At 43.3% G+C, this 25,647-nt stretch overlaps 2 protein-coding genes across 4 annotated transcripts; one reads left to right on the top strand and one right to left on the bottom strand.

Moving 5' to 3' along the window:
• Positions 1–140: 140 nt before the first annotated feature.
• On the bottom strand, positions 141–25,520 carry TMX2 (thioredoxin related transmembrane protein 2). Of its 3 annotated transcripts, NM_001133702.2 has the most exon segments (8): positions 143–998; positions 1,838–1,967; positions 2,058–2,123; positions 2,330–2,436; positions 2,670–2,746; positions 3,078–3,191; positions 3,436–3,496; positions 25,269–25,492. In NM_001133702.2, coding segments are annotated over 8 exon segments (891 nt in total). In that variant the 5' UTR covers positions 25,458–25,492; the 3' UTR covers positions 143–851.
• LOC100435188 (peptidyl-prolyl cis-trans isomerase A-like) lies at positions 21,739–22,239 on the top strand. The gene has a single exon (XM_054523991.1). It carries the CDS (start codon positions 21,751–21,753, stop codon positions 22,237–22,239), a length of 489 nt encoding a protein of 162 aa, XP_054379966.1. The 5' UTR covers positions 21,739–21,750.
• Positions 25,521–25,647: the final 127 nt, after the last annotated feature.

Consider the following 25,647-nt stretch of genomic DNA (forward strand, 5'->3'; position numbering starts at 1 on the left):
AGCCTTCTCCAACTCTTGCCAGTCCTGGGGATCAATGCCCGGCATTTGGTGAAACCAAATAGGATGGCCTTTGCCCTTAAGATGGGCAATTCCTCTGCAGTTGCCAGGCTTTTCTAATACAGAAACACACAAACGCGCAATCAAAAGGAAATCCCAATATTTTTATTATGGAAAGCCATCAACTGGGTGTGGGGAGTAGGTCAGAGGGTTAGTGAAAGTCCAGGGGATTTCTCCTCCAAGTCCTACCACACAAAGGAAAGTCTCAAGCCTCTATTCACCCCTTCTCAATCCCCACAAAATAGGGGGTTGTTCAGTATTGTCTTCAATGATAAAAACTTTGTGGTTAAAGTTTTCTCCTTAGGACTAGCGACAAAGTTAGGCTTATACTTTTAATGAAGACCATAAACGAAGCCAGAAGGGCTTAAGGAAGCAAGAGTCCTTGGGGGAATATTCTTAGCGTTCTATACCCCAGCATCTTACCTTAGGGTTAAATCTAGGTCTAACCAGCAGGTCGACTAAGAAGGAATAATGAAACCACAGAGTTTCATGGAGAAACCATGGAGATGTCTGAATAGCTGATAAGCAGTTAACACACTGACCCAAGCTTGGAGGGAAACCATTTCCCCCTCCATCCTATGAGATCTCTTTCTTGCTCCAGTGAAACAGTTGGCCACAGCATGGCAGGCCTTCCTGTAGGGTGCCTGACAATTCCCTAGATGCCTCTTTAAAATCAGAAGCCACACACTGCCCCACCCAGTCACAGCCAGAGGGAAAACATAAATAAAAGGCTGTAGCCTCAGGCTTGTGGTTATGGAAAGAGCCTGGAATTGACAGGAGAGGAAGTGAGGATCTTATTTATCCTTCTTGTTTTCCCCATCTGACACTGTGGTGGGGGCTGAAGCCACAGGCTGCTCCTCAGGGATATTGTCTCCAGCCTTTGATGGCTTCTTGGCCCGCTGGTATAGCTCATTTAAGTTAAATTCTCGGATCACATTCTCCTGCACAAAAGAGATGCACACATCAGGATCTGGGTTGGAAGGGAGAGTAAAGAGCCTGGGAAGTAAGAGGTATTTTACACAAAGTCTGGGAAAGGGAAGGAGTAAGCAAAGGACAAAAATCTTCCCTAACCTTCCTCTTTTTTAGGTACCCAGAAAAGTCAACTAATAGTTAAATACCCATTATGTGCCAATCACCGCGCCAAGAATTATACCTAAATTATTTAATGTAATCTGCAAAACAACCCTGTAAGCCAGGGGTTATTACCTCCAATTAACTGACAGGGAACCTAACACCTACAGACAATATGTGCAGCGGCCTTCAAGACAGAATCTGTTTTTTTTTTTCTGATGGAGTCTCTTGTTGCCCAGGCTGGAGCGCAATGGCGCAATCTCAGCTCACTGCAACCTCCACCTCCCGGGTTCAAGCGATTCTCCTGCCTCAGCCTCCCAAATAACTGGCATTATAGGCATGTGCCACCACACTCGGCTAATTTTGTATTTTTAGTAGACACGGGGTTTCTCCATGTTGGTCAGGCTGGTCTCAAACTCCTGACCTCAGGTGATCTACCAGCCTTGGCCTCCCAAAGTGCTGGGATTACAGGCGTGAGCCACCGTGCCTGGCCTGAGACCAAATCTTAACTAATGATTGTTACCCAGTACTAGCAGGTCTGGCACATAATATATATTTGCTAAATGAATTAATACATGAGGTCTAGTAACTAGTCCACACCCTCAAAGCTAATGGGCAAGTGGCAGAGCTGTGAATCAAACCCGGGTAGGGCTTGAAAGCCCACCTACTGTTCTACACCCTTCATGCACCTGCCCTTCCTTTTAGGTACCTCAGAGAAGGTCCATGAGACAGCCCGTCCTTTCTTGTCAATCTGTGGCCGCCGCATTACCTCCTTGCCACCTTGGAACAGGATCAGGGTAGGGAGTTGCTTGGTGAGGGGTGATGTGCTCACTTTGTACCTGCAGGGCCCAGAAAGTTCTCTAAATGTCCCTATATGTATCACTCAAAGTGATTCCCTGCTCAGACCCTCTGCCCAGGTCTTTACATACCGCATACTAACATCAGTATAGCGTCCAACATCCACCTTCCCAAAATTTAGCCCTGTACAGTTGTACCTGAAAAGAATATATTATTTAATATACTGAAAAAAAATAATGGATCAAGGAAAGTGGAAGTACAGATATTTAAGAGGGGAGAGGGAGATGCCTTTGGTTACCATGTGTGAAAATCAAGGCCAAAAGAAAAAAAAAAAAAGCCAAAAACAGTGAGAGGGAAGGCACAGCATCTCCATTTCCACCATCCCTCCCTTTGCACTACTCACTTAAGGGAGAGGTCAGCATAGATAGGGGCAAATGATTGGCAGTCATTAGACCAATTGGCAAAGAACTCCACAATCCAAGTGACCTTCTTGTCCCGTTCTAGTTCCTCCTGCCAAATACGGGGAAGAAAAGTCAGCTGGATCCACATAGCCTGCTGGGAAGGTTCAGACTTTAGCATCTAATTCCTCATCCTGGCGTTCCCTCTCTCCCAGCTCTCATAATGAACCACAGTGCCCTTGACATCCATTTTGAAGCACTGTTGTTCCTCCTAGTGAATGGAAAGCACAACTACAAAATCACCCACAAGGGACCCAAGAAACAGAAAGGGGAAAGAGCACTCACATCAATGGTTTTATCATTGAAGTACTTGATATACTCAGGGCCCATATACAGAGGGGGTTTGCACGTCATCAGGAACACTAAACACAGAAAGAAGATGTCGAAGGAAACATAAAAAGCCTTACACAGGGAATTTACTTCCAAACCAACCCAAGGATTTCAGCCCCCAAATAATACACACTTGTGGATATATGTAGACCACCAACACATTCCCTACTCTACAAATACAGTCTCTGTAAACTGTTATCATCTGAGCTACATATATAATTAATTAGGTATGAGATATGGAAGAAGGGTATGGAGAAACATGTTTGGGATTGCAACTGTTGGGACTGTGGTTTCCACAATCAAGTCTATCAACACAGTCTTACAAAAAAAAAAAAAAAAAAAAAAGAAAGGCAGTCTCCTCACCTATGCAGAGTGTGATGTAAAGTAGGCCCATGCGAATATCCAAGCGGAAGAAAAGAATTGCGTTGGCCACTTTACTAAACATGAAAATGTTGCCTATATGTTGCTCCACAGTGACTGAAACACAGAGATGTCACAGGTCAGGCTGGGCTGTGCACTCCTATATCCCATTCTTTGTCCCTCTTCATGGGGCACTTTGAAATAGGAGACAGGGAGCGGATAGAAGTCCAAGTTCAAATTCAGCCTTGGAATTAAACGTAGGACAAATTTACCAAATGATTGCCACTCTCTTAACATGAAGGAAAGTACCTCCAAAGGGCATTAGATCTAACCTTGAGTCTGAGAAGTGAGCTAAACTTACTGGATCTGCGGTTCTTCATCATCACAATGGCACTGAGAAACATCAGGATCTCCACTTCTCTCTGGAACAGAATCGAAGTATTATAACAGGAATGCAGTGACTAGAGCTAATTTAGGTGGGAAAGGGAACTAAATATGTAATAAAAACCAATAGCAATCCAAACTGGGAATGGGTACGGGGATAAACATCAGTCAGAAGACCTGGATTCGACTCCTGCCACAAACTTGCTGGTGCTTTTCTTTTTGAGATGGAGTTTCACTCTTGTTGCCCAGGCTAGAGTGCAATGGCGCGATCTTGGCTCACTGCAACCTCTGCCTCCCGGGTTCAAGTGTTTCTCCTGTCTCAGCCTCCCGAGTAGCTGGGATTACAGACACGCGCCACCACACCCAGCTAATTTTTTGTATTTTTAGTAGAGACAGGGTTTCACCATGTTGGCCAGGCTGGTCTCGAACTCCTGACCTCAGGTGATCCACCCGCCTCGGCCTCCCAAAGTGCTGAGATTACAGGCGTGAGCCACTGCGCCAGGCCTGCGGTGCTTTTCAACAAAGCACTTAATCCCTTAGCTTTGGTTTCCTCAACTGAACAGTATCTATTTCAAAATGCTACTGGGGGATTAAATGAGATAATAGATTAAAAAGAGTTCTATAAAGCATGATACGGTATAAAATCGTAAGATTATTAAAATCAACTCAGTGTGACGCTGGTAGAATAAAACTTTTCCAGGTAAGTTTTCTTGATAATAGCCCATTAATATAATATCTAACTATTCCATATGTTTAATTTTTTTTTTTTTTGAGACAGTCTTGCTCCGTCGCCCAGGCTAGAGTGCAATGGTGTGATCTCGGCTCACTGAAACCTCTGCCACCTGGGCTTATGTTTCTCCTGACTCAGCCTCCCAAGTAGCTGGGACTACAGGCACACACTAATGTACCTGGCTAATTTTTGTATTTTTTGTAGAGACCGGGTCTCCCCATGTTGCCCAGGCTGGTATGGAACTCCTGAGCTCAGATGATCTGCCCGCCTCGGCCTCCTAAAGTGCTGGGATTACAGGTGTGAGCCACCGAGCCCAGCCCCCATTACTTAATCATTCCTCCCCACCCAATATTCATCGTGATAATCCATGTACTTTTGATATAATTTGAAAGCTGAAAGGGGCTTTCAGAGCTCTCAAAAGCCCTCTTCAATACTCCTGTCTTACAGTTTTCTCACCTTCTAGACAACCTTCTTGTCCAACCTGTGGCTCACATGCAGCCCAGGATGGCTTTGAATGGGATCCAACACAAATTCATAGACTTTCTTAAAACATTATGAGATATTTTTGATTTTTTTTTTTTAGCTCATCAGCTATCATTAGGTGTTAGTGTATTTTATGTGTGCCCCAAGACAATTCTTCCAATGTGGCCCAGGGAAGCCAAAAGATTAGATACCCCTGTTGTAGAATGTAACCACCAAGTGAGCAAGTGAGACAGACAATAAACATGACAAAGACACTGAGAAGTAATAAAATTCTAAGCCCTGAAGTGACTGAACAGACTCCCTCTTGGCTAAGGGGACCCCAGAGAAACCTTGAAAACTGAGTTCTCGGCCATGACAGGGTGTGAGGTCAGACACACCTCTTTATACCCCCTCCTTCACTTACCAACATTAGGCTTTCTTAAACAGAAAGTTAAACAGAAACCAGCCCTCTGAAAAGACTTGCTCCACCTGACATCAACCAACTGCCTGACACTGCCCCCCCCTTTTGCAGTTAGGACAAAACAACTAACCAGCATTGCTTCCTGATAAGAGACCAGTGACCATGCAGTGGATTTGGCCAGGCTAAGGAGAATGCATAGATAGTTTCTGTGTCCTCTGCTTCACCTTTTGACTTGAGAGGGCCAAAAACTCCACCTCAGATCATGGTAACATTACCACTTTTGAACATGGATCTTATGGACAGATATGAAGCTCAACTGAGCATGCACGTGTTTCTCCTTTCATAAATATTCATGACTCTGCCGATAGCTTATTAAACATGTATATTTGGCCACCCTGCTTAGCATAAATTCCTGTTTCCTTTACCCCTCACTCCAAGTGTCTGTTTTTAGCTTCTGAGCGGAGGCTATGCTTCCCTGCCTGACAGGATAGCCAGCAGGCTGCAACTGTTTATGAGAAATAAAGCTCTCCTGGCCGGGTGCTGTGGCTCAAGCCTGTAATCCCAGCACTTTGGGAGGCTGAGGTGGGTGGATCACCTGAGATTAGAAGTTCAAGACCAGCCTGGTCAACATGGCAAAACCCCGTCTCTACTAAAGATACAAAAAAATTGGCCAGGTACGGTGGCGTACGCCTGTAATCCTAGCTACTCGGGAGGCTGAGGCAGAAGAATCGCTTGAACCCGGGAGGCAGAGGTTGCAGTGAGCCGAGAAAAAAAAAAAGGAAAATAGGGGTAGGGGTGAGGGAGTATGACAGACTTTAGTAAATATTATACCTGAGGCAGAAATTAAGAAAGATTTTTTCTTTTTTTTGAGACGGACTCTTGCTCTGTTGTCCAGGCTGGAATGCAGTGGCATGATCTCGGCTCACTGCAACCTCCGCCTCCCAGGTTCAACCGATTCTCCTGCCTCAGCCTCCCAAGTAGCTGGGACTACAGGCGCCCACCACCACGCCCGGCTTTTGTATTTTTAGTAGAGATGGGGTTTCACCACGTTGGCCAGGATGGTCTTGATCTCTCGGCCTTGTGATCTGCCCGCCTCGGCCTCCCAAAGTGCTGGGATTACAGGCATGAGCCACCCTGCCCTGCCAGGAAAGATTTTCATGAATGAAACTAGGTGGGTTAGAATTGGGAATTAAAGTTGCGGAAAAATTAATTTTATTTATTTTTATTTTTTATTTTTTTTGAGATGGAGGAGTCTTGCTCTGTCGCCCAGGCTGGAGTGCAATGGCACAACCTCAGCTCACTGCAACCTTTGCCTCCTGGATTCAAGCAATTCTCCTGCCTCAGCCTCCAGAGTAGCTGGGATTACAGGCACCTGCCCCCACGCCCGGTGAACTTTTGTATTTTTAGTAGAGATGGGGTTTCACCATGTTGGCCAGGCTGGTCTTGAACTCCTGGCCTCAAGTGATCCACCTGCCTCGGCCTCCCAAAGTGCTGAGATTATAGGTGTGAGCCACTGTGCCTGGCTGAAAGATGAATTTTAAAAGACAGTTGTAGTTAACCAGGAGACCAAAGGTAGGACCAAAAGAAATTCTCTAAGGACAGAAAATGGTCTATGGAAGCACTAGCTATTGCTACTGCAAACTTCATTTCTTTTCTTCCCAGGCATGCTGCAGCTAGACTCTCTCCCTATCTCTTTGCATCCAGGTAGAACTGTGTGACTAGTACTTGAGAATGGAATGTGAATGAAAGTGATTTCCCACTTCTGGGTTCAGGCAGTTAAGAAAGGGTGTGCCCTTGCATTCCTTTTTTTTTTTTTTTTTTTTGAGACAGAGTCTCTCTGTCACCCAGGCTGGAGTACAGTGGCGCGGTCTCCTCCGCCTCCCAGGTTCATGCCATTCTCCTGCCTCAGCTTTCCGAGTAGCTGGGAGTACAGGCACCCACCACCACGCCCGGCTAATTTTTTGTATTTTTTAGTAGAGACCAGGTTTCTACTATTTTAGCCAGGATGGTCTCGATCTCCTGAACTTGTGATCCGCCCGCTTCCACTTCCCAAAGTGCTGGGATTACAGGCGTGAGCCACCGCACCCGGCCCGCATTCCAGCTTTTTTTCATTTGCTGGCTGGATGATGCTGGGATGACCCAAGGCCACAGGTTGAAGACAGAATGAGCCTTGGGTTCTAGGATGACTCTATAATGCAGAGCCCTTGGTTGTTCTATTTAATTGTTTTAAAACTTATTATTATGGATAATTTGAAGCATACAGAAGAGAGGATAATTGAATAAACCCCTATTACCCAGCTTCAACAGTAACCAACATTTTGCCACTGTGATTTCCAATTCATATATGTTACCCATTTTTTTTTTCTTGGAGAAACTTAAAGCAAATTCCAGCTATATCGTTTCATCTGTACATTCTTCACTATCGGCTGGGCGCGGTGACTCACGCCTGTAATCCCAGCACTTTGGGAGGCCGAGGCGGGTGGATCACCTGAGGTCAGGAATTCGAGACCAGCCTGGCCTACGTGGTGAAACCCGTCTCTACTAAAAACACACAAAAAGTCAGCCAGGCGTGATGGCGGGCACCTGTAGTTCCAGCTACTGGGAGGCTAAGGCAGGAGAATCGCTTGAACCCAAGAGGCGGAGGTTGCAGTGAGCCGAGAAAGCGCTACTGCACTCCAGCCTGGGCGACAAGAGTGAAACTCCGTCTCAAAAAAAAAAAAAAAAAAAATTCCTCACTGTGTCTTACACATGAGGACTTAAAAAACACAACCACAGTTATCACTGATACACTGTTATGCTGTGAAATATATAGTCATGTGCCGTATCATGACATTTTGGTCAGCAATAGACCACATATACAACAGTGGTCCCATAAGATTATAATACCATATTTTTATTGTACCTTTTCTGTGTTTAGATATATTTAGATACATAAATACTTACCATTGTGTTAAATTGCTTATTAGTACAGTAACATGTTGTCTAGGTTTGTGCCTGGGAGCAAAAGGCTGTGCCATAAAGCCTAGGTGTGTAGTAGGCCATCTAAGTTTGTGTAAGTACACTCTATGATGCTCCCACAAGGACCATATGGCCTAAGGAGACCGCATGATTAGCAGGTTAGGACTTTCAGCTCCCCCCCCCCACACCAGGCTGAAAGTTCAGCTGATCACCAATGGCCAGTGATTTAATTAGTCACACCTATGTAATGAAGTTCCATAAAAACCCAAAAGGACATGTTCCAGGAACCTTCCTGTGTTTAGCTATCTAGAAGCTCTGAGAACCTAGTCCCAATCAGCAAAGTAAATAGATGCACCATGAATTTTCCAGAAAAACAAAAATTGGCTATTAACCCTAAGCATTTTTTAAAAATTCTATCAGAGTAAGAATAAAATATAAAACTTCCAGCATTTTGCATATTAGATTAGAGTATACAGATAAATGAACTTTATAAAAGGTCTCCTATACTTATTAAAAATCTTTATTACTATCCACTTATATTTTGGGGTCCCATTTTCATTGAAGTGGCATCAAATATCAAATGAAAGATCCTTTGAAATAGCAAGGCTACATTTGAGCTAATTAATTATACAGTTTGGGAAAAAGAGGAAGCAGGAAAGGGAAGGAGGAAAAAAATAAGGGAGTGGGTTGTGGTAAAGGTAATGACTCATTTTGGGGGCTGGAAAAAGTACAAAAATTCTGGATGATGCACCTTCATCTGAGCACAGATGTTGCTTATAGGAACAAAGGTAGCCTCCCCTCCACCTTCTAAAGGTTTGCTGAAAATGAGCTGACAAAAGGCAGATTGACAGGAGAAAAGGAAAAATTTATCAACGCACATGGAAACACTAGTAAAAAGAAAAAGACACATGAATAAAGAGACAAAAACCACTTTTGGTCTCCTTTTCCTTTCCAAATTTAAGATTAATGGGAAAAGAACATTTGTATGATTAGTCTTAGGTGTAGCAACTTTGATGTTTTTGGTATGAATATTCACATTGTCTGATTCTTTTTCTCCCCAAAATAGTCTTTTTCTCTTGTTATATCTTCCTGTGTTATTTTGTCATAGAGTAGGGTACCATAAAGTACAACATCAGAATAAAGCCCCTGTAAGCCTATTGGTCAAGCTGGCCCTCCAGACTGGTGGGTGAGTTTTAAAATTCTTATCAGAATGGCATACAAATTGTGCTGTGGGTCCCCAAAATAAAAACCAAATGAGGTTTCCTTCTCATCTTATGTCTTTGGAAGCTTGACTTGTGACCAAGTGGGAGCTTCTTGGTCTCCACCACTTGGAGGCCTTATTTTTGGGTGAAGTCCAGTGGCCAGTGTTGACGAAGAGAGTCAAACTCTGTAAAATATTTTAAGAGATTTATTCTGAGGCAAATATGAGTGACCATGGCCTGTGACACAGCCCTCTGGAGGTCCTGAGAATATGTGCCCAAGGTGCTCTACAGCTTGGTTTTATATATTTTAGGGAAGCATAAGACATCAAATACATTGATTTGATTTTTTTGGTCTCAAAAAAAAAAAAAAAAAAAAAGGCTGGGTGCAGTGGCTCACCCTTGCAATCCCAGCACTTTGGGAGGCTGAGGTGGGCAGATCACCTGATATCAGGAGTTCAAGACCAGCCTGGCCAACATGGCAAAACTCCGTCTCTACTAAAAATACAAAAATTAGCCGGGCGCAGTGGTGTGTGCTTGTAATCCCAGCTACTCGGGAAGCTGAGACAGGAGAATCGCTTGAACCAGGGAGGCAGATGTTGCAGTGAGTGGAAATTGCACCACTCCACTCCAGCCTGAGCGACAGAGCGAAACTCGATCTCCAAAAAAAAAAAAAACAAACCGGAAAGAGTGGCACTTTTAAGATATCAATCTGAAGAATGTTAAAGGAAACACATTACAGAATTTAAAAATTTATTGAATTAAAAATAACTCAATATTTGTAATAAAATCTTGTTTTAACTAATTTAAGTTTTGTGTTAGTGCATTTTTTAAAATATTAAAGACTAATCTCTAGAAAGATATGATTTCCTTTAATCATAGCCAACCAAATTATACAACCCCTTTAAAAATTCCTTCTTACTAACCTTATTATGACTTACATAGATCATTCACAATGGTTAGGCTGTTTTACCCAAATATCTCCTCTCAAGCAACCCAGTTATTTTATTTGAGGGCAAAAATTCACTCTACAAGATACTTGGTTTTTTTGTTTTTGTTTTTCTTTGAGACGCAGTTTCACTCGTTGCCCAGGCTGGAGTGCAATGGTGCGATCTTGGCTCACCGCAACCTCCGCCTCCTGGGTTCAAGCGATTCTCCTGCGTCAGCCTCCTGAGTAGTTGGGATTACAGGTGCCCACCACCAATGCCTGGCTAATTTTTGTATTTTTAGTAGAGACGGGGTTTCACCATGTTGGCCAGGCTGGTCTCGAACTCCTGACCTCGTGATCCAACCTGTCTCAGCCTCCCAAAAGTGCTGGGATTACAGGCATGAGCCACTGCGCCCTACCCGCTTTTATATATTTTTAAGCCAATTAATTAGAGCTCTTTATATATTTTCAGTAGTGAAAATATTGTATACACACACATAAATAAACAGACTTATTAGGTATGCCGATAGAAGCACAAGGCATAGACTCTTAACGACCTCCTTTTTTTTCCATTAAAAAAAAAAAAATCCTATCCTAGGTAGCTGTCAGCTAAACAGCCTTAAATTTGCATATTAAAGGCAACTCAGGTGAAAATCAGATAGCAAAATTTACATCATAAGGTGAGAAGAGAAAGTCTGGTGTGCTAGAGGGAAATTAAAAGGGTTTCAATTGCCAATTGAACGTAAAATTGTATAAGTCTATTATAAAGGCCTTTAAATACACACACACACACTTCCCATACACACACACACACACACACACACTTCCCATAGCTATTAATTCAATACTTTCGCCATGAGACAAATACAACTTCACCGACTTGCAAAAAAACAGAGAACAGTGGTTTTTATCTCAGTCAAAAAGTAACAGCCGATTTAAAGCAGGCAAAAAAAAAACAGAACCTAGAACTCTATAGTTTTCAGTTCGACCTTAGGACTCTTTTTTCTTAATGTGCACAAAGACCATATTACTTCCATTTTATATCAACTCTGGCAAGTAGAGGTGCCGTAAAACCTATGAAGGACCCGAAAAGGGGACATTCTCCTCATTTTCTCCTTAGTCTTAGATTTGTTTCTCGCCTTTTTTTTTTTTCTCCTTAGAGGAGCTGAGCTGTAGCCTAGGGTTCTTGTGTGGTGGATTGATGCGTGCTGCTTGCCGGCAGGACTCCAGTGTCACCACTGAGTCGTTTCTGCCCTCTTGTCTCTCTCCAGAGGTCTGTGACCTCTGAGAGGGCTCAAAACGCTGGGTGATCAGCCCTTATATGCATTTCCTGGATAAGCCATTTTTTAAATTAATTGGTTTTGGGGGATTTCCCTTTAGGGCCACTGTACGTCTTGGGGGTCAACCCCTGGACACTCCCACGAGGCCCCCAGTCACCCAGGGGCAACTTTCAGCAGGGAAGAGCAAACACCCTTTCTCTTCAGAGCTGAACAACTCAGTCTCTATGAAAACAACATTCCTCACACAAATGCACACAGATGAACCAAATCAAGATAAATTTTAGGAGAAAAAGCAATAGAGAATTCCCTTCAGAATGCATATCCAAACTACAATCAGGATCCTTAAACAACTTCCTAGCAAAAAACCAGCTCAGAAAAAATCAAGAACCATCAGCCCTTGAAGGGAGGTCCAGGGCTCAAGACGACTTAACAATTCCACCAGAGAAGCTCGAACTCAGTGGGGCTTCAATGGGCCCCTGCTAGTATCTTACCTCCGGTTTCGGGCAATTCCTTTGGGGTTCCGAGTCTTTTCTGAGGCCAACGTTGGGCACCATATTATTGTTGCCAAAAAGGGTCAAACTCACAGTGAAACCCCATCTCTACTAAAAATACAAAAAATTAGCCAGGCGTGGTGGCGGGCGCCTGTAGTCCCAGCTACTCGGGAGGCTGAGGCAGGAGAATGGCGTGAACCCGGGAGGCAGAGCTTGCAGTGAGCCAAGATGGCACCACTGCACTCCAGCCCGGGCAACAGAGCGAGACTGCGTCTCAAAAAAAAAAAAAAAAGAGTGAAACTCTGTAAAATATTTTCAGAGATTTATTCTGAGCCAAATATGAGTGACCATGGCCCATGACACAGCCCTCAGGTACTGAGAACATGTGCCCAAGGTGGTCTGGGTACAGCTTAATATTTTAGGGAGGCATGAGACATCAATCAAATACATTTAAGAAATACATTGGTTTCGTTCAGAAGCGCAGGACAACTCAAAGCGGGGCTATAGGTAAATTTAAACATTTTCTGGCAGACAATTGGTTGAGTTTGTCTAAAGACCTGGGATTCACAGAAAGGAATGTTCAGGTTATGATAAAGGATTGAGGAGGCCAAGTTTTATTGTGCAGAGGAAGCTCTCAGCAGACTTCAGACAGAGCAGGTTGTAAATCATTTCTTATTGGACTTAAAAGGGTGCCTAGCTCTTAGCTGATTATTTCCTGGATCTGGGAAGGAAAGAAGGAAGGAAAACAAAGGGGAGAGGGGATTCTCTATAGAATGTGGATTTTTCCCAGAAGAGACTTTGCAGGGCAATTTCAAGGTATGGGAAGGAAACAGATTTTGAGGTAAAACATTTTTAGTTTCTTCCTTGTTATGCCAGAGTCAGATTGGAAAGTAAGTCACAATAGATATCCAGGGTTAAATAAAACCCATCTGATGAGAATTTATGGTTTTTAGGGCATGATTACCCAGACCCCTTAGAAAGGAATTTGGGCAAGATAAAAAAAAATCACAGCTTAGTCTTCAGTCCTCTCTCTTGCCCAAAAAGCATTCCATAGAATGTATGTGTAGGCCAACAACCACCATCAGGTCCCAACATGCTAGGAAACCTCATTCCTAGAGTTGTCTGATTTGGCCATCTGGCAGGGTCCCACAGGACTAGGAAGGCTTATTTCTAGAGTCCTTTGATTTGATGGTAATAGTTTTAAATATTAGCGATTTGGATAATGGGGGGAGGACATGGTCTGACCTGATGTAATAGCCAATTGTTTAAGGGGTGAAATGGAGTCAGGCTTAGTCTGAAAAAAATCCCGGATCAGATCTATTTTCTGAACTATTATGATCTGGGTCTTTAACTGTGCCTTTGCCTTTTGCTGTATCTGGCATAATATTTACAAGAAATGCCTACTACTAATATAATAACAAATATCATAAAGACAGTGAAGATTTGGGCGTTCAGGGTTATAGGTAGAATCTGAGGGCAGTAAACAACCCAATCAGCCAGGAAAAACCCTGCATGCATCATCATATTCTTTGAATAGACTTACAGTGTGTTTGTACTCCTTAATAAGGGTTATTTGAACCCTGTGATAAATCTTATTTGAAAATTGTGATACCAACATTAAATTAGAATGTAATAAATTTAATCTCTCTTCCCGCCAATTTATCTCCATAGGTATAGCATCCTGAGGGAGGATATAAATTAAATGGGAGAAATGCCTGGTCCTTGGTGTTTAAATTGTTACAGACTTATTAAAAGTAGAAACCTATTTTTCCCACAACTTTTGTATTGCACCATATACTGGTATTTGGGAGAAAAGGTTTTGTCGCAGGAGAAGTCATATAATTCTAGTGTTTTTTCCTCGGCAGGACTCCCTATGGCTGAGGGACTTAAGAGTCAAAAGACTTACAGTCAATTAATTGTTTTAGGCCATATAGGAATGGATGTGGACAGGCATTCATTACTTCTTAAAATTATTAAGTAAAAAAAAAAAAGCCGACAATAAACCCAAAAAACAAAGTTATGAGACTGACTTCTTTTTTTTTTTTAATCTTATTTTTTATGGAGACGGAGTCTGGCTCTGTCACCCAGGCCAGAGTGCAGTGGCGTGATCTCGGCTCACTGCAACCTCCGCCTCCCGGGTTCAAGCAATTCTCCTACCTCAGCCTCCTGAGTAGCTGGAACTACAGGCACATGCCACCACGCCTGGCTAATTTTTTGTATTTTAGTAGAGATGGGGTTTTACCATGTTGCCCAGGGTGGTCTCAAACTCCTGACCTCAGGCAATCCGCCCACCCCGGCCTACCAAAGTGCTAGGATTACAGGAGTGAGCCACCACGCCCGGCAGACTGACTTATTTTTAACTTTTATGTGTTGAGCTACTGTAAGCTTGGTTTCTGTTACAGACTTACAGCAATTAGCTATACAAAACATAAGCATCATTCTGAAAAATAATTAAAAATATGTGTATATATATATATCTATATCTGTAGATACATTTTTATCTTCACAACTTATAATTTGGAGTATTATACCCAGGAGGCTTTGTTCCATGGTATTTTATAATGTTAGTAAATATTTTTCCTTAATTTTATAGTAAGCAGAAAATTTTTATGGTTGGGGTGGATGCAGAAGTGAGACATAATAGTTTAGAAGGCAACCAATTTTGTTTTACCAGCTGTTTGGGCATTTTTATTACCCCCTTCTTGATTTGGAGGGCTTAATCTTGACCTTTTTTTTTTTTTCTTCGAGATAGAGTCTCGCTCTGTCGCCCAAGCTGGAGTGCAGTGGCACAATCTCAGTTCACTGCAACCTCCACCTCCTGGGTTCAAGCGATTCTCCTGCCTCAGCCTCCCAATTAGCTGGGATTACAGGTATGCGCCACCACACCCGGCTAATTTTTGTATTTTTAGTAGAGACAGGGTTTCATTCTGTTAGCCAGGCTGGTCTCAAACTCCTGAGGGCAAGTGATCCACCCGCCTCGGTCTCCCAAAGTGGTGGGATTACAAGCGTGAGCCACCTTGACCAGCCAATCTTGACCTAATTTTATCCCTCAAAACCAGCCCTTATAACCTCATGTGCCCTGGCCTAGAGGGAGGCAGCTGGTATAGTTTTAGCAGCAGAGCATTAGCAGTGAAACAGATCCAGGGTCAGTGGGATACCAAATGAGGGAGATTCATGTTTCTAGTCTTCAGAATACCATGATTTCGGTTTCCCTGGAAGTAAAACAGGGAGAGATAAATAATGGCTTAATCTGCACTTAAAAAGTCAGGGCTTAGTTTTTGCCATCAGCCCCGATAAATGATCCACACAAAAGGCTATGCAATGGAGGATTTACATGAGCAGATTTACATCTTCAGTTTTACAGTACTAGTACAGTACTACTACTGTAGTAGATTTACATCTACTACAATTAGATGTAGAACCCATTTTTTTTTTTTTTTTTTTTTGAGACACAGTCTCACTCTATTGCCCAGGCTGGAGTGCAGTGGCGCAATCTCAGCTCACTGCAACCTCTGCCACCCAAGTTCAAAGTGATTCTCCTGCCCCAGCCTCCCGAGTAGCTGGGATTACAGGCGCCTGCCACCGCACCCAGCTAATTTTTGTATTTTTAGCAGAGACACGGTTTCACCATCTTGGCCAGGCTAATCTTGAACTCTTGACCTTGTGATCCACTCGCCTCAGCCTCCCAAAGTGCTGGGATTACAGGTGTGAGTCACCACACCCGTCCTTATAGTACCCATTTTTCATAAGACATTTAGGTAAAAGGGGTTACAACTACCTTAGATAAAGCTTGTTTAAACATCTTACATTTTACAGTTCTATTAACCTGTATGTTTTTATGTTCTGGTCCCAGGAAGCCTTTTTTTTTTAATCCTCAGACCATTTTACCTTTTCTGGTGCAAAGGGTTTGGGTTCCCAGCATGGGGTTGCATCTGTAAGACCTATGAGGGATAGGATATTTGATAAGGCTTCTTAAACAGACCTATGATTCTGTGGGAGGGGCACCCATGTAAAACAGGCCCTCTTACCCTCCAAATTTACCATGACCTGGGTAATAGACGTATTTGGTGGGAGGATATCCCAGTTATCATAAAGCTAGTGCAACATGGCTTGTATATGACACATACTAACTGCTTCATCTGGGGTACTTCATTTGGTATTTTAAAGGGAGAGTTGGGCAGTTCCCTTCTCAGGGCAAAGAGACCTTATAATGGCATTATCTGGCCCACTAGGCTGATTGCTTTTTCAGGAATAAACCCCCTGTGTGTTTGGATCATATATACTCAGTGACTGTTCAGTAATGAGTTCTGGGTCCTGCATTAATTCAAACAAGCTCTTAAATTCTGTAGCACTTAAAATTAAGAATTTTGTCCTTAAAGCAGTTATTTTTACAATCCACTATAGTAAAGTTTTTTTCAAAAAAAGCTGAATGATACCAATCTACAAAATGGAACAATTCCTTTACATTACACCCTTTGGTTTTAAATAGTTACTTGGTTTTGCCCTTTCCCTATATTGACTATTTTCTTGGTAACCATAGGGCTCAGAGTTTTGTTGCCCTGGCTTGTTTTGTTTTCCTTTTTTTTTTTAAAAAAAAAAATCCATTTAGTTTTATCTGTGTAATTTTCTTCATTATAAAGCAACTCTTAGCTTATTATTTTTTTTTTTTGAGACAGAGTTTTGCTCTGTCACCCAGGCTGGAGTGCAGTGGTGTGATCACAGCTTAATGCAACCTCCGCCTGCTGGGTTCAAGCAATTCTCCCATCTCAGCCTCCCGAGTAGCTGGGATTACAGGCACTCGCCACCATGCCCGGCTAATTTTTGTATTTTTTTAGTAGGACAGGGTTTCACCATGTTGGCCAGGCTGGTCTCGAACTCCTGACCTTGTGATCCGCCTGCCTCAGTCTCCCAAAGTGCTGGGATTATAGGCGTGAGCCACTTAGTTTCTTTCTTTTTTCTTTTATTTTTTTTTGCGACGGATTTTTTTTTTTTTTTTTTTGCGATGGAGTTTCGCTCTTGTTGCCCAGGCTGGAGTACAATAGCACAATCCCAGCTCACTGCAACCTCCACCTCCTGGGTTCAAGCAATTCTCCTGTCTCAGCCTCCCAAGTAGGTGGGATTACAGGTGCATGCCACCATACCCGGCTAATTTTTTTTGTATTTTTAGTAGAGATGGGGTTTCATCACACTGGTCAGGCTGGTCTCGAACTCCTGACCTCAGGTGATCCATCTGCCCTGGCCTCCCAAAGTGCTGGGATTACAGGTGTGAGCCACTGTACCCAGCCCAAGGCACTTAGTTTCTTAACAAAAAAGAAACTTACATTTTTTTGAGAATTGACATCCGTGTGTTTATTTATTTATTTTTTTTCTTTGAGACGGAGTCTTGCTCTATCCTCCAGGGTGGAGTGCATTGGCACAATCTCAGCTCACTGCAACCTCTGCTTTCCGGGTTCAAGAGATTCTCCTGCCTCAGCCTCCCAAGTAGCTGTGATTACAGGAACACGCCACCACACCCAGCTAATTTTGTATTTTTGTACAGATGGGGTTTTGCCACGTTGATCAGGCTGGTCCCGAACTCCTGACTTCAGGTGATCCACCCGCCTCAGCCTCCCAAAGTGCTGGGATTACAGGCTTGAGCCACTGCACCCCAGCCAATAAAATTTTAATAAAAGCATATTTTATGTTTCTACTATCTTAACTTCTAGTAATCCAAATTTCCAGTGGGGAAAAAAAAAACTTGAGGGTTTAAACATGACTTTAAGATTTTTAAATCACTGGAGAGTTTTACCAAGGTTATGTAAATTAAAAGGCATCTGAGGTAGCTTTTACCAATGTGATAAGCACTTACATTTTTTAAATTACTTGATTAGAGCTCTTTCATGTAGTTTGGTAGTGAAGTATCACTTCTATATGACACATATAAAGATACAGATATAACAGGCATGCAGAATAAAAGCAATGTTCAAAAGATACTTTATTTGCCTGTTTTCAAAAACAATTTTTCTCCCTTACTTTAGATAATTAGTAAAAGTTACAGGACACAACAAAAGGTGAAGGAGAGAGCCACCTTTCAAGGCCTTTTCAAAAGAGAAAGAGGGCCGGGTGCAGTGACTCACGTCTGATTTTATTATCTCAACTCTTTCATCTTTTTCTTCTCCTTTTTAAAAAATTCCTTCACTGAAGCTGGGCACGGTGGCTCACACCTGTAATCCTAGCACTTTGGGAGGCTGTGGTGGGAGGATCGCTTGAGCTCAGGAGTTTGAGACCAGCCTGGGCAACACAGTGAGACCTCCTCTCCACAAATGATTTTTAAAAATTAGCTGGGCATGTATGTTGGCACGTGCCTGTACTCCCATCTGCTTGACAGGCTCAGGTGGGAGGATGGCTTAAGTGCAGCAGGTTGAAGCTGTAGTGAGCTGCGACCATGCCACTGCACTGTAGCGTGGGTAAGAGAACAAGACCCTGTCTCTCCCCTCATTTTTTAAAATCAATTTAAAAAATAAATAAATAAAATTACTTCAGTGAGAAGGAAGAAGTCTCAACTCTTATTGACTGGTTAGTCCTGGGCAAGTCCAATCCAGGGAGGGCCTAGCTGGTGTCTCAAATTAATAGGTCTATGATTAGCAGTCCCCCATGTATTGGTGGGATACTACAGGAACCACACACATAAACACCATCCTTAACTGTCTATGAAAACAAGAGTCTTTCGCTATCTTAGCCTATTTTTGAAAGTGAGTATTTCGGGGGAATGTGAGGGTTATATCATCTGGTATTCTGAACCTAGAAAATTACCTCTGAGACTTTCCATGAAAAAGGCTTATTGGCTTAAGTCGCTAAGTAAATTGGCTTTATTTAAAAAACATTTTAGGCCAGGCACAGTGGCTTATGCCTGTAATCCCAGCACTTTGGTAGGCCGAGGCTGGTGGATCACCTGAGACTGGGAGCTTGAGAACAGCCTGACCAACATGGAAAAACCCCATGTCTACTAAAAATACAAAATTAGCTGGGCATGGTGGCACATGCCTGTAATCCCAGCTACTCAAGAGGCTGAGGTTGTGGTGAGCCGAGACTGAGCCATTGCACTCCAGCCTAGGCAACAAGAGCAAAACTCCATCTCAAAAAAAAAAAAAAACTTTATAAAACATTGATTGATTGATTGATTGATTGATTGGAGATGGAGTCTCACTCTGTCTGGAGTGCGGTGGCGCGATCTCGGCTCACTGCAACCTCTGCCTCCCAGTTCAAGCAATTCTCCTGCCTCAACTTCCCGGGTAGCTTGGATTGCAGGCACACACCACCACACCCGGCTAATATTTTGTATTTTAGTAGAGATGAGGTTTCACCGTATTGCCCAGGCTGGTCTTGAACTCCTGAGCTCAGGCAATCCACACGCCTTGGCCTCCCAAAGTGCTAGGATTACAGGCATGAGCCACCGTACCCGGCCTGAAAAAAAAAAAAAAAAAAAACACAGACAGCTATCTTTCTAGTACCCATAAAAAGATACAGAAAGAACACAGCCTTAGAAACTCCCTTGGCAAGATTTTTAAAAGACAGAAATCAGATTCAAAACACAAGTTAAAATTCTTTGTACACTCAAACTGCTTGTTTTGGATCCCCTGAAGGGCCTGCAAAAAGGCACTATGATCTGTGGTCTAGTGGCTGGCAATAAACTGGTTCACTGCTGCAGCGTGGGTTCGATTCCTTGTAAGGTAACAGTCCATTGCAGATCCAAGTCTTTTAAATCAGAGCAAAAAAAAGAAACACTTACATGGCGAAAATGTCTCCACTAAAATACAAAAATTAGCCGTGTGTGATGGCACATGCCTTTGATCCCAGCTACTCAGGAGGCTGAGGTATGAGAATCGCTTAATCTGGAGGCAGAGGTTGCAGTGAGTGGAGATCATGCTAAAGCACTCCAGCCTGGACAATAGAGCAAGACTCTGTTTCAAAAAAAAAAAAGTTTTATTTGTTTTGAATTTCCATTTGTGACTCCTGACTTTTGGGGGTACTCATTCGTTATTGGTACCATATACACAACAGATAAACACATGTATAGACATATACATACATATATAGACACATGTATCGATACAAAAGCCAAAGACTAGAGAGTTTAATTCAAAAGAGAGAAGAGTTTTAAACCTGACATGAACCCATTAGTGACTTTTGGGGCTCTATAAGGAAAACGAGAGGCCCCAAAAGAGAGGGTCAGTGGCACCTTTTTTTTTTTTTTGTATTTTTAGTAGAGACGGGGTTTCACCATGTTGGCCAGGCTGGTGTTAAACTTCTGACCTCAGGTAATCCACCCGCTTCAGCCTCCCAAAGTGCTGGGATTATAGGTGTAAGCCACCGCGCCTGGCCAGTGGCACCTTTTTTTTTTTGTCTTCCTCAAGGGGTCTCAGGGTTGTCAGAAGTCCCATCTAGAACCCTTTAAGGGTTATCAAAGGTGGCAAAAGGAAGAAGTAGAAGTACATGGAAGAACAAGTTTTGGAGAAGCCAATTTGGAGAGATTTTAAGCTTCCCAAAAAGGCTAATGAAATTTTACATTTTCGAGGCAGGATGCAGTAGTTCATGCCTGTAGTCCCAGCACTTTGGGAGGCTGAGGGAAAATGTACCATTTGAGCCCAGGAGTTCAAGATCAGCCTGTGCAACATGGTGAAACCCCATCTCTACAAAAAATACAAAAATTAGCCGGGACTGGTTGTGTGCACCTGTAATCCCAGCTACTCAGAAGGCTGAGGTGGAACGCTTGAGCTCGGGAGGTCAAGGTTGCAGTAAGGTGACATCTCACCATTGCACTCCAGCCTGGGCAACAGAGTGAGACCCTATCTCAAAAAAAAAAAAAAAAGACAAAGAAAAAAGAAATTTTACATTTTTCTCAGCAAAGATCATGCCAACAAGAAAGGAAGTGAACACAAGGACTAAACATAATTTTTTTTTAAAGGGGGTTTCAGTCAACTGAAAAAAATTCCCAGGGCATGAGATCCAAAAGATCCAAAAGAGAAAAAGCAGAAAGCCTTTAAAAAATAAAAAAATTGGCCAGGCGTGGTAGCTCACGCCTGTAATCCCAGCACTTTGGGAGGCCGAGGCAGCTGGATCACAAGTTCAGGAGATCGAGACCACCCTGGGCAACATGGTGAGAACCCGTCTCTACTAAAAATACAAAAAATTAGCCGGGCGTGGTGGCGTGCACCTGTAGTCCCAGCTACTCAGGAGGCTGAGGCAGGAAAATCGCTTGAACCCAGGAGATGGAGGTTGCAGTGAGCCAAGATTGCACCACTGCACTCCAGCCTGGGTGACAGAGCGAGACTCTGTCTCAAAAAAAAAAAAAAAAATTATAGCCTGAATATCAGCTTTTAGTTAAGCCAACTTCTGACCACAAAGCTCTTTTTAAAAATCCTTTGTGGCCAGGCGCAGTGGCTCACACCTGTAATCCCAGCACTTTGGGAGGCCAAGGCAGGCGGATCACGAGGTCAGGAGTTAGAGACCAGCCTGGCCAACATGGTGAAACCCCGTCTCTACTAAAAATACAAAATTTAGCCAGACGTGGTGGCAGGCACCTGTAGTCCCAGCTTCTTGGGAAGCTGAGGCAGGAGAATTAGTTGAACCCAGGAGACGGAGGTTGCAGTGAGCCAAGATCACACCACTGAACTCCAGCCTGGGCAACAGAGTGAGACTCCATCTCAAAAAAAAAAAAAAAGAGGGGGGGTTGTTTCAGAATAAATGAATGGAGGAAAACAATGATATAGATAAAACTAAACAGATATAAAAAGTTGGGCAAAGAGGCTTTGCTGCCACCACCAGGAGCCCTGTACTATCAGCCATGGTCAATCCCACCGTGTTCTTCGACATCACCGTGGATGGTGAGCCCCTGGGCCGCATCTCCTTCGAGCTGTTTGCAGACAAAGTTCCAAAGACAACAGAAAACTTTCGTGCTCTGAGCACTGGACAAAAAGGATTTGGTTATAAGAGTTCCTGCTTTCACAGAATTATTCCAGGGTTTATGTATCAGGGTGGTGACTTCACACGCCATAATGGCACTGGTGGCAAGTCCATCTATGGGGAGAAATTTGATGATGAGAACTTCATCCTAAAGCATACAGGTCCTGGCACCTTGTCCATGGCAAATGCTGGACCCAACACAAAAGGTTCCCAGCTTTTCATCTACACTGCCAAGAGTGAGTGGTTGGATGGCAAGCATGTGGTCTTTGGCAAGGTGAAAGAAGGCATGAATATTGTAGAGGCCATGGAGCGCTTTGGGTCCAGGAATGGCAAGACCAGTAAGAAGATCACCATTGCTGACTATGGATAAATCTAGTAAGTTTGACTTGTTTCGTCTTAACCACCAGACCATTCCTTCTGTGCTCTCCTCTCCTGAGAGCACCCCTCCACCCCATTTGCTCGCAGTATCCTAGAATCTTTGTGCTCTCACTGCAGTTCCCTTTGGGTTCCATGTTTTCCTTGTTCCCTTCCATGCCTAGCTGGATTGCAGTTAAGTTTATGATTATGAAATAAAAACTAAATAACAACAACAATAAAAAAGCTGGGGAAAGAAAATAAAGAATGAAAACAAATTCTAAGAGGTTATAAAAGGTTTATGGAAATTTTATCTTGTCTAGTCAAAGCTGATCAAGATTAGATAGATTTGTTTGTAAAGTTTATTAAAATCAGCTTTAGTATTAAAAGCACATTAATACATATATATTATATATATAAAATATATTTTTTTTATTTTATTTATTTTGAGACAGAACTTTGCTCTTGTTGCCCAGGCTGGAGTGCAATGGCACGATCCTGGCTCACTGCAACCTCTGCCTCTCAGGTTCAAGTGATTCTCCTGCCTCAGCCTCCAGAGTAGCTGGGATTACAGGCACCCACCAACACACCCAGCTAATTTTTTGTATTTTTAGTAGAGACGGGGTTACACCATGTTGGCCAGGCTGGTCTTGAACTCCTGAGCTCAGGAAATCTACCTGCCTCAGCCTCCCAAAGTGCTGGGATTACAGATGTGAGCCACCATGCCTGGCCAAGTGTCTTATTTTCAAGGAGGCTCATGGAAAGCATGGGAAGAATTCTGACAAATACAGGTTTCTGATAACTTTGAAACTGTATCACTGGACTGGCTAAAAATTTCCAAAGTCTGATGAAAATAAAACTGGACTCATAAAATTGCTAACCTCCAGACTAATGTTTTCCATTTTTCACCCACTCTTCTGACTTACAATCACTAAAAATTAAAACGGCCTTTTTTGGCTTGGCGCAGTGACTCACACCTGTAAATCCCAGCTCCTTAGGAAGCCAAGTCAGGAGGATCCCTTGAGCTCAGGAGTTCAAGACCAGCCTGGGCAACATCAAGAGACCCCCCCACCTTGAAAAAAAAATTTTTTTAATTAGCCAGGTGTGTAGTGCATGCCTTTGGTTCCAGCTGCCTGGAAAGCTGAGGTGGCAGGATGGCTTTGCCCAGGAGGTTAAGACTACGGTGAGCCATGATCACAGCCCTGCACTCTAGCTTGGATGACAGAGCAAGACCTTGTCTCAAAAAAATCCAAAAACCTAAAAACCCTGCCTTTTTCCTAAGGCCTTACCAGCTAAAGCTAGTCAACCTGACTTTGAAAAAAAAAAAAAAATCACCACAACAGCTTATATTTGGACAAACTTTACACACAACCTACAATCTAGGAAAATAGATTGCTATTAATCTTCCCAACTGACTGCCCTCCAGACTCTAAAGAAACTAGTTTATAGACTATACCAGATACTAAGCTTTGTTTGTCTTGTTCCATAGAAATGTCTCTCTTATTAAATACCTGTTTGCCTACATCATATACAGAGGCCTAGCTTTGAGAACTCATCTACAATGCCATCTCCTGAAATGAGACACAACAATTTAACTGAACTGGCCTATCCCCCAAAATGAGAGACTGGTTTAATGGGATCCTTTGCCGCTCAATTACTAGCCCGATTCCTCTCTCCACAGACACCAACTCAGCTTATAGTGAAACTTCTAAGGAAGTTTCAGACAAAGGAAATAAAGGAGACCAGGGACTCACACCCCAAAATATGGCATCCTGTATGCTAATTATTTTAAATTAAAGGTCCCTGGATACCAGCAGATACTGGAAGCAGCTTTACTCTGATAACTACCTTATCTGCCTAAAGTCCAGACCTGTCAAAGAAGACAACAATTACTTCTGGTCTCTTCCCTGAGTTTTCATTAACTTACCTCAGTACAAGAAGAAAGACTGAAGCCTGTCAACACACCTGGACAGATTTTTGTCAGAAACCATTGTCTGCTCTGCAGGCCCAACAGTCATTGTCCCAGGCCACTGTATGTTCTCTAGGCCACTGAATCACCCTAAAAAATCATTTACGATCCACCTTAAAATCACCCACATTTTCCCATCTCCCATATTCCTATGAAGAAGGGTATATAAGCATCTGTACCCCACTGGGTCATTCTCCTGCAATTCCCTCATGCTATGCACGTTAAAATAAAATTTCTATGCCTTTCTCCTATTAATGTGCCCTTTGTCGGTTGATTTTTCAACAAACCCTCAGAGAGCAAAGGGGAAGCTTTTCCTTGGCCCCTACATGCTATATGGCAGAAGACAAAGTGCTTTAAGTTCATGTTCCGAGCAGTCCCTCCACCCATACCAAGGAAGCACAGCAAGAAGCTTGGGACACTTCCCAAAGAAATTCCAAAGATTTCTTTACAACGTATTTTTTACAATTCCTTTACAGTAGCCCCCAAGTTTTATCCACTTTCGCATCTTCAGGATCAAGCGGAGTGCCTAGACTGTCTAGAAATGTTTATTGAATTAAGAAGCGGCTGACAGTGTTGTGCAGGCAGTGTGGCCAGAAGAGTAGTTTCAAGTCCCAGGCACTCATTAGTTGTATGACCTGGGGCAAGTCGCCTAAATATACCGAGATCCATTTCTTCACCAATGAAACAGGAATACTACTACTTGCCTTGTCTACCTTACTGGCTCCTCAGGAGGCTTTACATAATGAGCGGCACTGTAAAACGTTATACACGTGTATGTACAGTTTTGATAGGGCTGTTTATTAGTCTCAATGGTGAAACAGAAAGAAACCTGGACTCCACAGTCAAAAGCTGTTGGGCCGTTGTGCAGGGGCTACGACTAACATGTTCCGTTTTCCCATCTTAAACACGAAGTTTAGACTCGACGATGGTTCGTACCCTGCACTTAATAGTTGCTAAGTCCGCTGCAGGCTCGGAACCTCAGGTGTCCTCAGAGAGGTAAACCCCAGGGTTCCCAGATGCACCTGCAAGGGCAGGGACAGTCAAGGTCGCGGGGTACTAAGACGCGGGAGGCTCACCCAGTCAAAGTCACACGGGTTACCGTCTTCGCGTTGGGTAGGCAGACCATGGCAGAGCGGCGGCAGTTTCCTCACGAGTAGGAAGGCAGCAGAGAGCAGGGCCGACAGAAGGTAGTAAGGTTGGGCGAGCCATCGTGAAAGTCGCGGCACCGAATACACCAGAGCAATCAGAGGTGCCAAGACCGCCATCTTTTCGGCCGTAACGGTCACCGCTCGCCGGCGTCGTAGGTCTCGCCCCGCCTCCCCCAACATAACGACTGCTATTGGGCTATATCGCAAACGTACGGCCTCTAAACCCGGATGTAGTTCTCTGGACGCTGTGGTAGGTCAGAACCCAAATAAGAACTTAATATTTTATTGGTTAGTCTGGTTGTCGCTT

This window comes from Pongo abelii, chromosome 9, assembly GCF_028885655.2.
Source record: "Pongo abelii isolate AG06213 chromosome 9, NHGRI_mPonAbe1-v2.0_pri, whole genome shotgun sequence".
Taxonomy (NCBI): Eukaryota; Metazoa; Chordata; class Mammalia; order Primates; family Hominidae; genus Pongo; species Pongo abelii.

What these genes read in the sequence shown, in the direction of transcription:
- LOC100435188 (XM_054523991.1), top strand. Translation starts at nt 21,751, where the DNA reads ATGGTCAATCCCACCGTGTTCTTCGACATCACCGTGGATGGTGAGCCC.
- TMX2 (XM_024254634.2), bottom strand. Translation starts at nt 25,520, where the DNA reads ATGTTGGGGGAGGCGGGGCGAGACCTACGACGCCGGCGAGCGGTGACC. An exon ending in ACCCGTGTGACTTTGACTGG is followed by an intron (nt 3,497 to 25,268) that starts GTGAGCCTCCCG and finishes ATTCTGTTCCAG; the next exon opens with AGAGAAGTGGAGATCCTGAT. An exon ending in GATGAAGAACCGCAGATCCA is followed by an intron (nt 2,747 to 3,435) that starts GTAAGTTTAGCT and finishes TTCTGTGTTTAG; the next exon opens with TGTTCCTGATGACGTGCAAA.